General features: G+C 50.3%; 1 protein-coding gene across 7 annotated transcripts in view; it reads right to left on the reverse strand.

The window, feature by feature from the left end:
• Window positions 1–1,448: 1,448 nt before the first annotated feature.
• The window catches only part of TRAPPC10 (trafficking protein particle complex subunit 10), an 86,940-nt gene continuing 74,939 nt past the window's right edge, over window positions 1,449–13,449 (reverse strand). For all 7 annotated transcript variants that reach the window (XM_072739235.1, XM_072739233.1, XM_072739232.1 and 4 more), the window contains 5 exons: window positions 12,189–12,315; window positions 10,813–10,983; window positions 5,554–5,731; window positions 3,111–3,305; window positions 1,449–2,779 (listed from right to left, as the gene is read on the reverse strand). In XM_072739235.1, the coding sequence (XP_072595336.1) occupies window positions 2,541–2,779; window positions 3,111–3,305; window positions 5,554–5,731; window positions 10,813–10,983; window positions 12,189–12,315 (910 nt within the window). In that variant the 3' untranslated portion in view covers window positions 1,449–2,540. The remainder of the gene's footprint in view (window positions 2,780–3,110; window positions 3,306–5,553; window positions 5,732–10,812; window positions 10,984–12,188; window positions 12,316–13,449) is intronic.

Consider the following 13,449-nt stretch of genomic DNA (forward strand, 5'->3'; position numbering starts at 1 on the left):
CCATGGGATACCAACCAAGACTTCCTGGTACACGAATCCAACCCATGACCGGCTGTGCTGACAATGGACTGTAGGTAAAAGTCATTTTCAGATTAAATACAACAATTCCCATATTAGAATCAGAAGTTATAATTTTTCCGATCATAGGAAACCCCATGAAATTCACCAAAATTATAACTTATTTCCTTTTCCATTTGCTAGTATTTACATCTTCCACAATATGTGTAAAACGGCTGCATATTCTGCTTTTTAGATGCACATTCTATATCCGGCTTCACAATTATTTAATAGCTGCTGCATCTTTATTAACAAAACCAGCTTGTCTCAAACGTATAAGCCTTATTTTATTTTAAACACAACAAAAATCCAAGTACTGCCTTAAAAAAAAAAAAAAGGTGGAGCTTAGGTGACATTTTTCTTTTGTGTAGAACCAAACAAAAACAGAGGCACCCATGTAACTTAGGTTGCAAAAGATCTTTTGGGTAATTCCCGGGGTGGGGTGGTGGAGCAACCAAACCTGCAATAAATTTGATTTTATACAAACTGAAGATAGAAAGAAACCACCACGAGCATTTTGGATTCCCCCTTCATTTTTTTCCCTCTAAGTATATTATGTAACTAGAGAATTTCATCGCGGGATTAGAACCCAGACACAAAGAAATCAAACAGAAATAAGGTAACCATCGAATCAAATCCCCCTTCCGGAAGGTGAGAGGGAAAGCCACATTATACAGAGTGTGAGGCTTTTCTGACAGAATCAAATCTCAAAGATCTCTTTATTCCCAGGGCTTGAAGGCAGATCTGTAGGGAAAACATCAATTTTTTACAACAAAACAAACTTATTTTAGAAACCCTAAACTATCTATTATTAGATTCTGAAGCTCTAATTTGCCTAACTAGTTGATTAGTTTTAAAGTGCACCTAAGGAAGATAAATTTCTGAAAAGTTTAATTAAACACACAGATATTGATCTTCTTTACACATTTCCGATTTCTATAAATGAAAAAGACAGGGGGCAGGGTGGGGGAATCACGCCACCTCATTTGTTGAGTGAAAAGACAGCGCACAGAAGTGTGGACACGACTGCTCTGTTCTAGTTGCTCCGAGCTTCCCGCGGCCCCCGCTCTCTGCTCCCCGCCACCGCCCCACCCCATCACCCCGCCAGCCTCGCTCCCACACCCACAGGTGACCGGCAGGACTGGCGGCAGCTGCTGCAGAGGCCCCCTCTCCTCTCGGGCTCCCATGCTTGAGGTTGCTCCCGCGGCCGCACCCCCTGCTGGACCTGTCTACACTCACTTGCAGCAGCCCGGTCAGGCTCGATTCCAACCACGCCTCGCCAGGGAAGTAAGAGTTCTCTGTTTCTTATGTACAAAAATACATCGCTTTGGAGAGCTGGAAAAGGTTGCATACACCCAACACTTATTTACAAGCTGTGACTCTCACACCAGTAAAAACAAACACACATTTATTTTATCCTTGATTTTTGGTGCAACTTATACATAAACATTACATCAGTTAGTCTGTACTTTTAAAAATAATAAATCAACCATATGTACAATTAAATTTACAACCAAAAGCAAATTAATCCATTGGTATGGTATGATGGCAATTTTAGTGGGCCGGCAGAGAACATTCCAAGACTTTCGTCCTTCCCACAACCAAACTAGAAGCACACTGAGAGGGCACTCCCAGTCTCCCCTGAAATGGAGCCTCTTAATGTCTCGGACATATTGATTACACAGTGACGATGACACGTGAAGACTTTAAAGGTGAGAAGAAAACAATGTATCAACCCCCACATATATAATGATAATTAAAATAAATACATATTTAATTCCAAGTGCATATGACATTCAGTCAACATCATGGGGAGCAGGGGTTCTAGAAACATTTATTCCTAAACTACTTCGATGCCAAGTCGTCCCTTAGGCCCTGGTCTAATCCTCCCAAAGTACCTTTAAGATGGCTCCAGCTAATGGAGGTTCCAGGTCCACCCCGTGCGACCCCCAAGGCACAGAAAGGATTCTGTTCCCACCCCACCCCAGCCCTCAGCCTCACTGACCTGCCCTAATGGGGAGTTGTTATTCTAGAAAAGCACTGCTCATCTGGGATAAAGGATGGTGTTTTATCCCCCAGGAGACTCACGGATCCACCTGGGCCAGTATCGAGGGGGCAGCCGTGTGTCTCCCCGGAGGGCACACAGACTCCAGAAGGAACCCGCAGACCAGGAGGCTGCCAGGTGAGCGGGGAGGGGGCGACGGGAGGGAGTGGGGCTCTGGGCCAACACTGCAGGACGCCGGCACGGGGACAGGGACACAGGGACGGGGCGATGAGAGAGTAACAACACCACTGACAACACAAAAATAAACGCTGTAACTCAGCCGACAGCCACACGCCGAACTCCTCGGAGGCTTCCGTGGCCAGGCAGGATCACCGAAAGTCTGGTTAGCGCGAGAATGTTGCGATGGAGAGAGCAGTGGAGCCAGGATCCCTTCAAGCGCGCACACCCGGCCTGGGGCGTGTGCCGACCTGAGGCGGGGTCATGTGACGCTGACTTCGAGCACATGGTCGTCTTTGCTGGGGATGACCAGGATCTGCATGCCCGTGCTGGAGTTGAAGACCTGGCCGGGCGGCAGTGCTTGGAGCCGGGGCATAGGCAAGCCTTTGTGCTCGCTGCTGGAGGCCGAGTGCACGCTGCCCCTGCTCTTGATGCTGCCGCTGTCCAGCTGCTCATCCACATGCTTGTCCACCGACAGGCTGTCGTTCTCTATCCAGCTGTCTGCAAAATGCACGGAAGTGAGACACGGGCCCACCGACACGGACCAGTGACCCATCCCGGGAGCAGCGGGCCGCCCGAGCGACCTCAGGTGCACAAACACGTCGGCTGAGGCGGCCCGTTTAGAGAGAACCTAGTGCGTGGGCCCTCGGAGGACCCGTGTGGGTCTCAGAGCAGGTGCCTACAACTTGTGACCCCGACCGGGTGTTTGGTGTTAGACCCCGCTGGCACCAGACCCACGCTGTTGATCCACAAGCCCGGTGGCTGGAGCTGGGTCAACCACCTCCTCGCACTCCCAACAGTGAGTGCACCCTTCATCTCCAAGAATCCTTACCGGCATCCAGTTGTGAGGAGTGCGCAGAGTGATGGGGGAGGTATTTAAACAGCCTGACGTCGGGAAGGGGGAGGTACCCCGCAAAGAGGGGCATCACCTCCATGTGGACCCGGTGAGTGGCCTGCGCGGCCACAGGCATGGAGATGACGCCAGAACTCTTCCCGCACACTGCCCAATTGCTGCTGTTGTCCACCACTGAAACAAGGAAAGCACTGGTTTTACCCCAGGAGAGGGCACTCCGTGTTCACACCAAAATAAGAGCCACCAGCAGCCCCACACTCCAGAGTGTAAAATCCGAAACTGGATACATTCTGTATCTTGCTGCCTCATAACTGTACCCGAACAGGAAACACGTATGGTTTGATAATAAGATACGTGTTGGATGCACAGGGAAAGTCACTTTGTTCTGCTCAACATCATAAACGAAGTGATTCAGCTGTGCTGGAAGGCAGGCGGTGTGTCAGACTACGGTTGCGCTGGCTGTTAAATTTGGAATGGGGTGGAACAGGGTGGCGGTCCGTCTAGCAGGTGGTGGCATCACACTGGGGGGTCCCAATCCCAACCTGCCGCTTGCACAAGCCTCTGGGATGGGACGGAAAAGGACGTATGTAAGCCCTTCTACCTGCAGCACAGCAGATATTCCTAATATATGCAGTTATTAGCACTAATTATTAAAACACAACCATGACATAATCCAGTGTAATTCAAATATGTAATCGAGCAGTTACTCAAGAAGTTGGCGGGTCAGGAGCCTTGTCTGGACAAGCAGATGGCCTTGCAGAGAGGTGACAGCAGCCCTGTCAAGGGGACACATAGCAGGGCCCAGGAGCTCCAAGGACCGAAGGTCCCCAAGCAGCAGAGAAGGGGTGGCAGAGGGCCGGCTTCCTACACAAGGCAGGGGGGCCTCTGAGGGAGGTGCCGCAGCAGTTCTCAGACAGTGGTTCCTGGGGACCAGGGGGTCACACCCCTGCCTTTCTCCCTGGGCTGCCAGGCACACCAGTGGCTGGCACCGGAAGCCTGAGGATGAACCGAGGCCCCACATGCAAGGGGTTGGGCCACTGGGTTCCTCACCACACACTTGAGGATAGAAACTGCCAGTTTTACCTAAGGCTGTCCTTCGTGGAGTAGTTAAAATTAATTTTATTAAATCCAATCCTTAAAGAAACATCTTCTTAACTTTAACTCTGAAATGATTATAGACTCCTGAGAAGCTGCAAACCATTCGAGAGGGGCCCCGTGTACCCCTCACTCTGGGCCCCCAGGCTCCCGGGCTCACTGGGACTGAGCCAGCGGTGCTCTTCAGTCTGCGGTACTGGGCAGATGTCGTCTCGAAAAAGAAGGGACGTGAGCCTGTCACTTCAAAGACGTAGCCAATGATACAGTTCGAAACTCTGATCAAAAGGGAGAATTTCAGAAAATCTGCCTTTGCCACTGCGAGCCCGGCAGCGTCCCAGGACTCGGACTACCCTGATGAGCTCCGAGCGGGCTGGAGAGGGGTGCCAGCCGGAGGTAAGAGGGCCTCTCAAACTACAAGCCAGATCTAAGGCTCTGAGCAAACGGAGTATGAAAAGTTGGTTCGCGTGGTTTCAGAGTCCACTCCGTACCCAGCCCAGAAGAAAGTTCCACTTGTCAAGTTCTGGTGAGAACCACGGTTACAAGAGGGCTGTCGAAGGAGGCCTCCCTTTACCAACTACCCATCTGGGCGACCCTGGGGCGCCCTCACATCCTTTAGCCACGTCACCACACACGGAGTGCAGCAGGACGACTCAGCTCCCTTCCGGGAATCCAGACATTAGGGAGAATCCAGGGGATGCACAATTATGTCATTATTCTTTTTGTCTTGTTTTGTTTCGGAAAACAGTTCTTTTTCAAGCATGATGTCATGTAATGCATTTACTGTGATTTTTAAGGGACTAAAACAAGAAATTGTTGGCTCCTCAACCATTTCTTAGAGCATAAACGGTCCTGACACCCCAAACTGAGCTGCTTGTGAAGCAGCCCAGGCCCTGGAGGAGGCGGATGGGGACGGGGAGTCTGGAGCGGTTGGCGATGGGGAGGAGCCCGTATGGGGGGCCAGTGCTGGGGGACGGGGGGGAATGGAGCTGGGGCTGGGGATGTAACGAGGCCCGGACTCCAGGACACACGGACTGCTGGGCGCAGCGCTGGGAAGACCCTGAATCACAGGCAGAGAGGGAAGGGCAGCTCTGGGGGCCACGGCGTTCCCAACGACCGCTTGAGAAAACCTGACTCCCTGGCAACCAAGCCCTACATCCCGCCCGCCTAGGACCACACCACGTAATAAAACATTCAAAGGAGCTTTTCTGATCCTAGAACATTCTCTCTTCAGTTAGGGAACACTACTGTGGGAAGAGGGGGCACAAGTGTGTGCCCCTCACACACGGGGCAGCACAGCAGTTAGGGGAAAAGACGCCTCCAGACCCACCTTCATACATAAGCTTGGTCGAAAAATAGTCGTCCGACTCTGTCAGTGCTTCGTCCTTATCCACCTCCAGGAGGTCCGAGAGCCGCGTGATGGACACCTCCAGGGAGCACAGCGAGCCTGTCCGACAGTGCTCCGTGCCTGCGGGGGGCAGGATCTCCGCTCTCACGTTATACAATGTCTGGGCGAGAAAGGGAGAGACCGGCGCGTGTGAACAGCCTGCAGGGACGGTATCCTCGGCCCGGCTGCCCGCGGGCATCGGAGCGGGAGGCCTGGCTCGGCCGCTCCGCGGAGTCAGAGGAGACGCCGGCCGCGGCCCCGGATCAACCCCCTCGCGGGGACACGTGCTTGGCGGGTCCCCGCCGCGAGCACCCGAGTCTTTCTCAGGCCGCTCGCTGTCACCCGACTCAGGATTATCAGCAGTTTGCTCCATGTGCTTTCTCTCTCTCTGGACTGACAGGTATTTGTCTCCTGGGGCACTGAAGGGGGAGCCCAGAGAGCCTGTCGCTTGGTTCAGGACGCGTCCCTGGACACACACATCCTCTTACAAACACGACCCAGAACCGCAACGAGCGAAGGTGACACTCCTTCCTGGCCTCTGGCCAAACGTTCTCCTTTCCTCGATGACCTCTTCGCCCAACAGCCACACCTATTCCCACCCGCCTGACACCCTCACCACCTGGGACAAAGACCTGAAGCCTGGCGGTGCTACTTTGGAAGGTGAGGGTTGTTTCTTCAGGAACCTGTGAGAGCAACTCCGCTGCTCCTGCTCTTGTGCCTCAGTATCCGTTTCGTTGGCCAAGCAGCCTGTGGGGGCCCTGCATGGACACCGGCCCTCAGGCAGGCACATGCCCTGAGTACGGGGTCACACGCAAACGTAAGCTCCTGACAGCATCTCCCTAAGCCCCCTTGTGATCAACAGCCCCCAGCACCTTCCCCTCATGTGCCCCCGAGATAAAAGCCCCACAGGGCTTACACGAGCCCCACTGTCCTGGTTCAAAATGACCAGTCCAGCCCTAGCCCGGGAACCCCAGATGCCGATAAAAGCACCCGGCCCCCTCCTGCCTGCGCCCCCAGGTGCTCTCTGCCTTCACCTCCCCGTGTGGCCCCTCAGGGCATGCCATGTACTTCCTCCAGGACCTGTGAGCAATCAACTTCTCTTATGCAACTGCTCATGGCCTTTTGTTGAACCAGGACTGACCATCCGGTGCCCTGCGCTACACGCAACAAGAACGAGCTATCTTACTAAAGTCATAAGGTACACGAAATCATTATAGCAAACTTGATTCAAAAGTATTCTACTGGTGTTAGGAAACGTTCAAAGAAAATACATTTTAGAATATTAAGAAGCCTATTGCCAAAATAAAACGTTTTCCTGGGAGCCAGCGAGGTTTAACAGTAAGTAGTCCCAGACGGGCTTTGCTTGGGGATTTTTTTTTTTTAAGATTTTATTTATTTATTCACGAAAGAGAGAGAGAGAGAAAGAGAGAGGAGAGAGAGGCAGAGCCACAGGCAGAGGGAGAAGCAGGTTCCATGCAGGGAGCCCAACGGAGGACTCGATCCCGGGTCTCCAGGATCACACCCTGGGCCGAGGGCAGTGCTAAACCGCTGAGCCACCGGGGCTGCCCCTTGCTGGGGATTTTCCCGTTAAACACCCAATGACATCTGTCTGGGAGTGGAACCGACTTCTACAGATCTGAAGGAAGCCACTGCCAGGATCTTCTGCAGCCTTCCAAGGTCAAGGGCATAAAAGATAGGGTTGGAGCAGAGGCATCTGTGGGGCAGGGAAGGAGGAGGGAGCACAGGAGGGAGCAGGGAGAAAAGGCAGCAGCACTAGGGTGGCCGACTGAACAGCTCCGCGCTCCCAAGAAGCTCCCAGCTGGACGTGTGCAGTCTGGAATGTTTGGGAGCTCAGCTGAGGAAGGGTGAGCTTTGCTCGGAGCTTGGATCTTGGAAGGGAGCCCAGAGACAGTGGTGAAGGGACATGCTGTCCTCAGTGCATGTCCTCGATGCTGCCTTCTGTCGGCAGTGGGACAGAGTCGCATAGCTGTGGGGCAACCGTGGGAGCAGAAGGTAGCAGTGAGGTGCCTTCCACACCTGGCAGCAGCCATCAGTGCCTGGAACAAACTCTTAACACCGGTGGCCAACTGATTTCAACAAGGATGTCAAGACCATCCAATGGAGTAGGAACGACTAGTCCTATCAAAAAATGCTACAGGGACATCGGAGTAGCCTCATGGGAAGAATGAACTTGGACCACCTCTCACCATACAGAGTTACCCCAAAGGAGATTGCAGACCTAATGCAAAAAAGTATAAAACTCTTGGAGGAAAACACAGATGATGGGGAAGGCACTTGATGGGATGAGCACTGGGTGTTATATTATATGTTGGCAAATTGAATTTATTTATTTTTTAAAAGATTTTATTTATGTATTCATGAGAGACACACAGAGAGAGAGGCAGAGACACAGGCAGAGGGAGAAGCAGGCTCCATGCAGGGAGCCCGATGGGGGACTCGATCCCGGGACCCCAGAATCAGGCCCTGGGCCGAAGGCGGTGCTAAACTGCTGAGCCACCCAGGCTGCCCTGGCAAATTGAATTTAAATAAAAAATTTAAAAGAAAAGCATTTCCCAAACATTCAAATCTTTCAAAAAAAAAAAAAAGGAAACACAAGATCTCTCTCATCTTTCTGATCTTAGGATAAGCAATGATTTCTTAGACCCTTCAAAGTACAAGCAATAAAGTGATTAATAAGGTGGACTTCATCAAAGTTAAAAACTTTTGTGCTTCAAAGGACACATGGAGAAGGCGACAACACAACCCACAGAATGGGAGATGTGTGCAAGCGGCACCTGTGACAAGGGGCTGCCGTCTAGCCTACATGAAGAACTCTTACAACACTAGAATAAAAAGACAACCCTAAAAAAAAAAAAAAAAAAAAAAAAAAAGAATAAAAAGACAACCCTAAATATTTTTAAAATGGGCAAAGGATATGAATAGACATCTTTCCAAAGAAGACATGCAAGTGGCCAAGAAGTACATGAGAGGTGCTCGGCGTCACTCGCAGTCAGAGAAACGCTCATCAAAACCATGTTGACAGGACACCTGGGTGGCTCAGCGGTTGAGCATCTTGCCTTTGGCTCAGGGCATGATCCCAGGATCTGGGGTCCAGTCCCGCATTGGGCTCCCCGCAGGGAGCCTGCTTCTCCCTCTGCCTGTGTCTCTGCCTCTCTGTGTCTCTCATGAATAAATAAATAAATCTTTAAAAAGAAACAACAACAAAAACCTGCATTGACAGACCCCTCGCGCCTGCTGGAAGCGGAAGGATGAGGACACATGCTGGTGAAGATGTGGCAGCTGGAGCCCTCACATGTCGCTGGGGTGTGTAAAGTGACGTCCCTTTGGAAAACAGAGCAGTGGCTGCTCAGAAAGTTAAACAGAGTTCCCACATAGCCCAGCGACTCTGCCCCGATACTCACCCAAGAGAAGTGAGCACTGAGAAGTCGCACGGGGATTTTCACAGCGTTATTATTCCTGACGGCCCCACAGTGAGAACAGCCCAGACACCAGCCACTGAGATATGAGAAGGAAAACGTGGTCCACCCGCACAATGGACGGCTCTTCCTCCATAAAAACAAATGAAGTCTGGTGTACACTACAGGGTGCCAGGGGGGAGATGCCAGCGGCAAAAAGTGCCCATGTAGGGGCACCTGGGTGGCTCAGCTGGCTGGGCATCTGCCTTCGGCTCAGGTCACCTCAGGGTCCTGGGATGGAGCCCCGCATCGGGCTCCCTCCTCCGTGGGGAGTCTGCCTCTCCTTCAATTCATGCTCTCTCTTTCAAATAAATAAAATCTTAAACTAAATAAATAAATAAAAGTACCCATGTAATACGCCTCATTTGCACACAATGTTCAGAATAGGCCAAAATACTGGCAGATCTGCCCCTGGATTAGTGGTTGCCAAGGCCCGAGACGAGGCAGCGGTAGGGGGGTGACAGTGTGTGGGGTAACAAGGTTTCTTTCTGGAATGATAAAAGTGTTCTAAAATAAGGATCACGGTGATGGCTACCTGCATCGAAGGGGACACTTCAAATGGCTGAACTTCATGGCATCTAAGTTATATAACTCAATAAAGCTTTCCTTAGAGAAGTGGCATCTCTATTTCCAGTCCTCACAGAATACTGGTTTTCGAACAGCAATCCCAGCAGATAGGTTCTTCACTCAGTTTGTACAGTTTTTTTTTCAGTTTGTACAGTCTGAAAGAAAACCTTATCTGTGCTCTTCGTGATTCAAAGAGGAAACAAAGGAAGAAGGAGCAGTGAAACCGCCAGCACCCATAATCATGGGCAGCGAGCAAACCCGATGAATGTATGTGCACTGTAGCACATGAACGATTTAATGTGGCGCGCCGTGAACACACCGGAAAGGGGTGTGTGTGCTACAGAAAGACCCATCATGCTGGAGATGCTGCTGAAGCCTAAGGCTGATCAAGACAGTGAAACGGAGCAGGGAGGCGGCTGGAAGGACAAACTGAAAAAACTGCTAACATCAGGAGCTATAAAGACGAATACACCTGAAGTGTTGTTTTACGATTTCAGTAGAGAAGGAAAGGAAACACCACAAAACTATGTATTTACATTCTCATCTACCCAACACAAAATCCAAGTCTCACCAAAGAAACCAAAAGACAAGTGCATCTCCCTCCTCAGCCCAAGGCCACCTCCAGCTCCACACATAATGCACAGGTTATAGGAGAGTCTTCACAGCACAGATTAAGTAGATTTCTATGATATTTTCTTTTTCTTTTAAAAATAAAACCCCAAAAAACAAAAACAAAAAAAAATAAAAATAAATAAAAAATAAAAATAAAACCCCTTTATAAAGTAACCACCCCACGTGGCAGCTAGGATCAGGACGAAAGGACTCTAGGAAATAGTTCCAGGATATTCTAAACGTGAACAAGGGACAAGGGAGCAGAGACCCGGAGCCTTCGCTCCTTACACTCATCTTACAGCCACTGGCAAGACGGCACGCGCGCCAGGCCTGTCACCCGAGGAGCAGCTGGGCGTCTGAAGTACCAGCAGCCAACGACTGAGCTGTTGATTTTCCCGGATCTGTTGCTTCATTATATTGAAAGGTTTTTTTCTACCTGATTTTTTTAGATTAAAAGGAGTGTGATGCCACCTTCTTTTTTTTTTTTTTTTTTTTGCCACTTTCCATTTTCCCACCCCACACCCCCACCAAAAAATATGATACATACAAAAAAATTTTCCACTTGAAATTCGTAAGTATACGGCTTTAAGGGGATAGAGAGCCGTCCTTCGGAAGCTGGGGAGAATCCAACGGAGAACTGGCAGCGCAGAGAAGGGGGAGGCTCCCGCGTCCACTTCAGCTCCCACACAAAGAACACTGACTGCTTGCTGTAGATGTGCTGCAAAGAGAGTCACTGTCATTGCACACACAGACGCAGCCCACACCGTGCCTCGGCTGCACTCCAAGCCACGCTGCCAGCCACCTGCCACGACCCTGCCCCCTGGTGCTCCCATGTGGGTCACCCTGGAGGCCTGTGGCCACAGCCCCACCCACAGCCCCCTGCCCGCCTTGCCGCAACAAGATTGGGCAAAGCTGGTTACAAAGTTTTAATCTTTTGGGGTGCGCAGGTGGCTCAGTCGGTTAAGTGCCTGCCTTCAGCTCATGATCCTGGAGTCCTGGGATCGAGCCCCGTGTTGGGCTCGGCCTGGAGCTGCTAGAGATTCCCCCTGCCCAGCCCCCTCATGCTGAGGCGCACACACTCTCTCTCTAAATAAAACAGAACATTTATTTGTGTGTAGTACCTCATTCATTTCCAAAACAGAAATGCCATCAACCAATCAAAAAGGGCATCTTTGCATTCATGCCAAGTATTTTGCATTTAATGTTAACTTAAACACAGAATAAGCACCATCTCATGCCTAATGTCCACACCTACAAGCACAGGGACAGGCTGGGCCAGCATTTGAAATGGGTGGAATCTTAGCTGGGGAAAAAGTCCTTGAAAAATGCTACTGATCAAACATCCCAAGAAAACCTTTTATCTCCTAAACACTCAGCATTTACTGTCAAAAACACACATGACAAAAAAAAAAGAAAAAAAAAAAAACCACACGTGACAAACGAATATTTGAAACAGGAAGGTGAGCAGTAGCCAGGCAGCGTGAACAAGTAGGACTCTTTCACACGGCTACACCAACTCAGGGTTTCCTTCTTGGGCGCGGACAGGCGTTTAGCTCCGGGTGGACGGGAGTGAGGGTGTCCATGCAATCAACACGGAGCTCAAGAATGACCCTATAGTTACATAAATCTGTGCGCCAGTAGGACAAGTTTAATTCTTCCACAAATATAAAATCATTCTATTTCCCAATCCATCCACCGTGCTGCTCGGAGCACGGAATGAAACCCACACATGCACATCCAGCCACAAAGCTGCAGTTTCAGAGCCCTTGGGAATGTGCTTGTGCTTCCTGCTGTTCACTTCTCCCAGTTTTTGTGTTGCCAGAGTCCCTCTACAAACACGGTGTTTTCCTCAGAACTTTCTAGATACTCCTCCATCACACTCTCGCTCCCCCTATTCTCTGCCCCATTCTGGAGAAGGGTTACCTGCGGGGTCTTGGTGTTCAGTGGTACCAGCTGCAGGTCACCACTACTGCCAGTATCCACAAGGTTACCGTCAGACAGCTGAAAGTCAAGTTCTGACAAGTTCTGGACACAAACTTGAATATATTTCCTAAAGCAGAAAAACAAAAAAGACGATTTTGAAATCTAAGGATTTTAATAAATGTATTTTGGTTGAGAAGACCCTCTCTGGGGAATTGAAAGAGTGACAAAGTAAAATAAGAACCAGTTGCTAAAAAAAAAAAAAAAAGAAAAAAAGAAAAAAAAAAAAAAGAACCAGTTGCTACCTATATTTCTGCTTCTGACCTCACAGGGGGAAAGTGTCCCCCAAAATCAAATCTTCCCGAGCAAGCCAGTTCTGAGGGAAAATGGATCAAAGAATGCTCTGCTTGTGACCCATGTTATTACATGATCAGAACTGGCTTTCCTAAACAAGCAGCAGCTTGCAGTAGGTGAGGAAAGTGCTCGCTACCCCAGACATACAGGGTTCCCATCAGTCCCTGTCACATGGGAAGAGGAGTCTGAAAAGCCAGTATGAAAGGAAGCAACCCAACTTCTGTTTAGCAGTGTTCGTGTCTTTAGCCATTCCTACCTACAGTCCCGTCCCCATAACAGGAAGGGCAAGAAAGCAAGCTGCTAGTATAATGTTGCACTCTACATACAGTTCTGGCATTTTTATTACTAACTTATGCAAATGTCAACAGATGAAAGCAAAAGGAATTCCACAGTGAGAGGCCAGACTCAGCCCTGAGCCCAGGGGTCCATGCGCACACCATCACTGATTGGGGACAGGCCGACACTGCCCCCTGATGCCGAAGGATGAAGCATGGGGCTCCACCTCCAAACAGTCTCCTCCAAAGGCAGAGCTGGAGTCTAATCCAGCTTCTAGAGCAGTGAGTACTTCTCAACTGGAGGCAATTCTGGCCTGCAGGGGACATCATGCCGCATCTCAAGATATATTTTTGGTTGTCACGAAAGGGGTGGGGAGGATGGAGAGTGCTGTGGGCATAGAATGGGAGAGCCAGGGGTGCTGCATGTGCAGGACAGCAACCCCCGAGCCCCACAAACGAGGAGTTCTCGGACCCAAAGTGTGAGTAGCTCTGAGGCTGAAAACCTCGCCCTTGAGACAACCAGCAGGCGGCAGAGCCACAAGAATGTGACCAGTCAAACTCAGAACGGTAGACCTTCTTTCTAAAGGAAAACTGAGAGGATGGATCAGCGGTTTAGCACCTGCCTTTGGCCTGGG

This window comes from Vulpes vulpes, chromosome 15, assembly GCF_048418805.1.
Source record: "Vulpes vulpes isolate BD-2025 chromosome 15, VulVul3, whole genome shotgun sequence".
Classification (NCBI taxonomy): Eukaryota; Metazoa; Chordata; class Mammalia; order Carnivora; family Canidae; genus Vulpes; species Vulpes vulpes.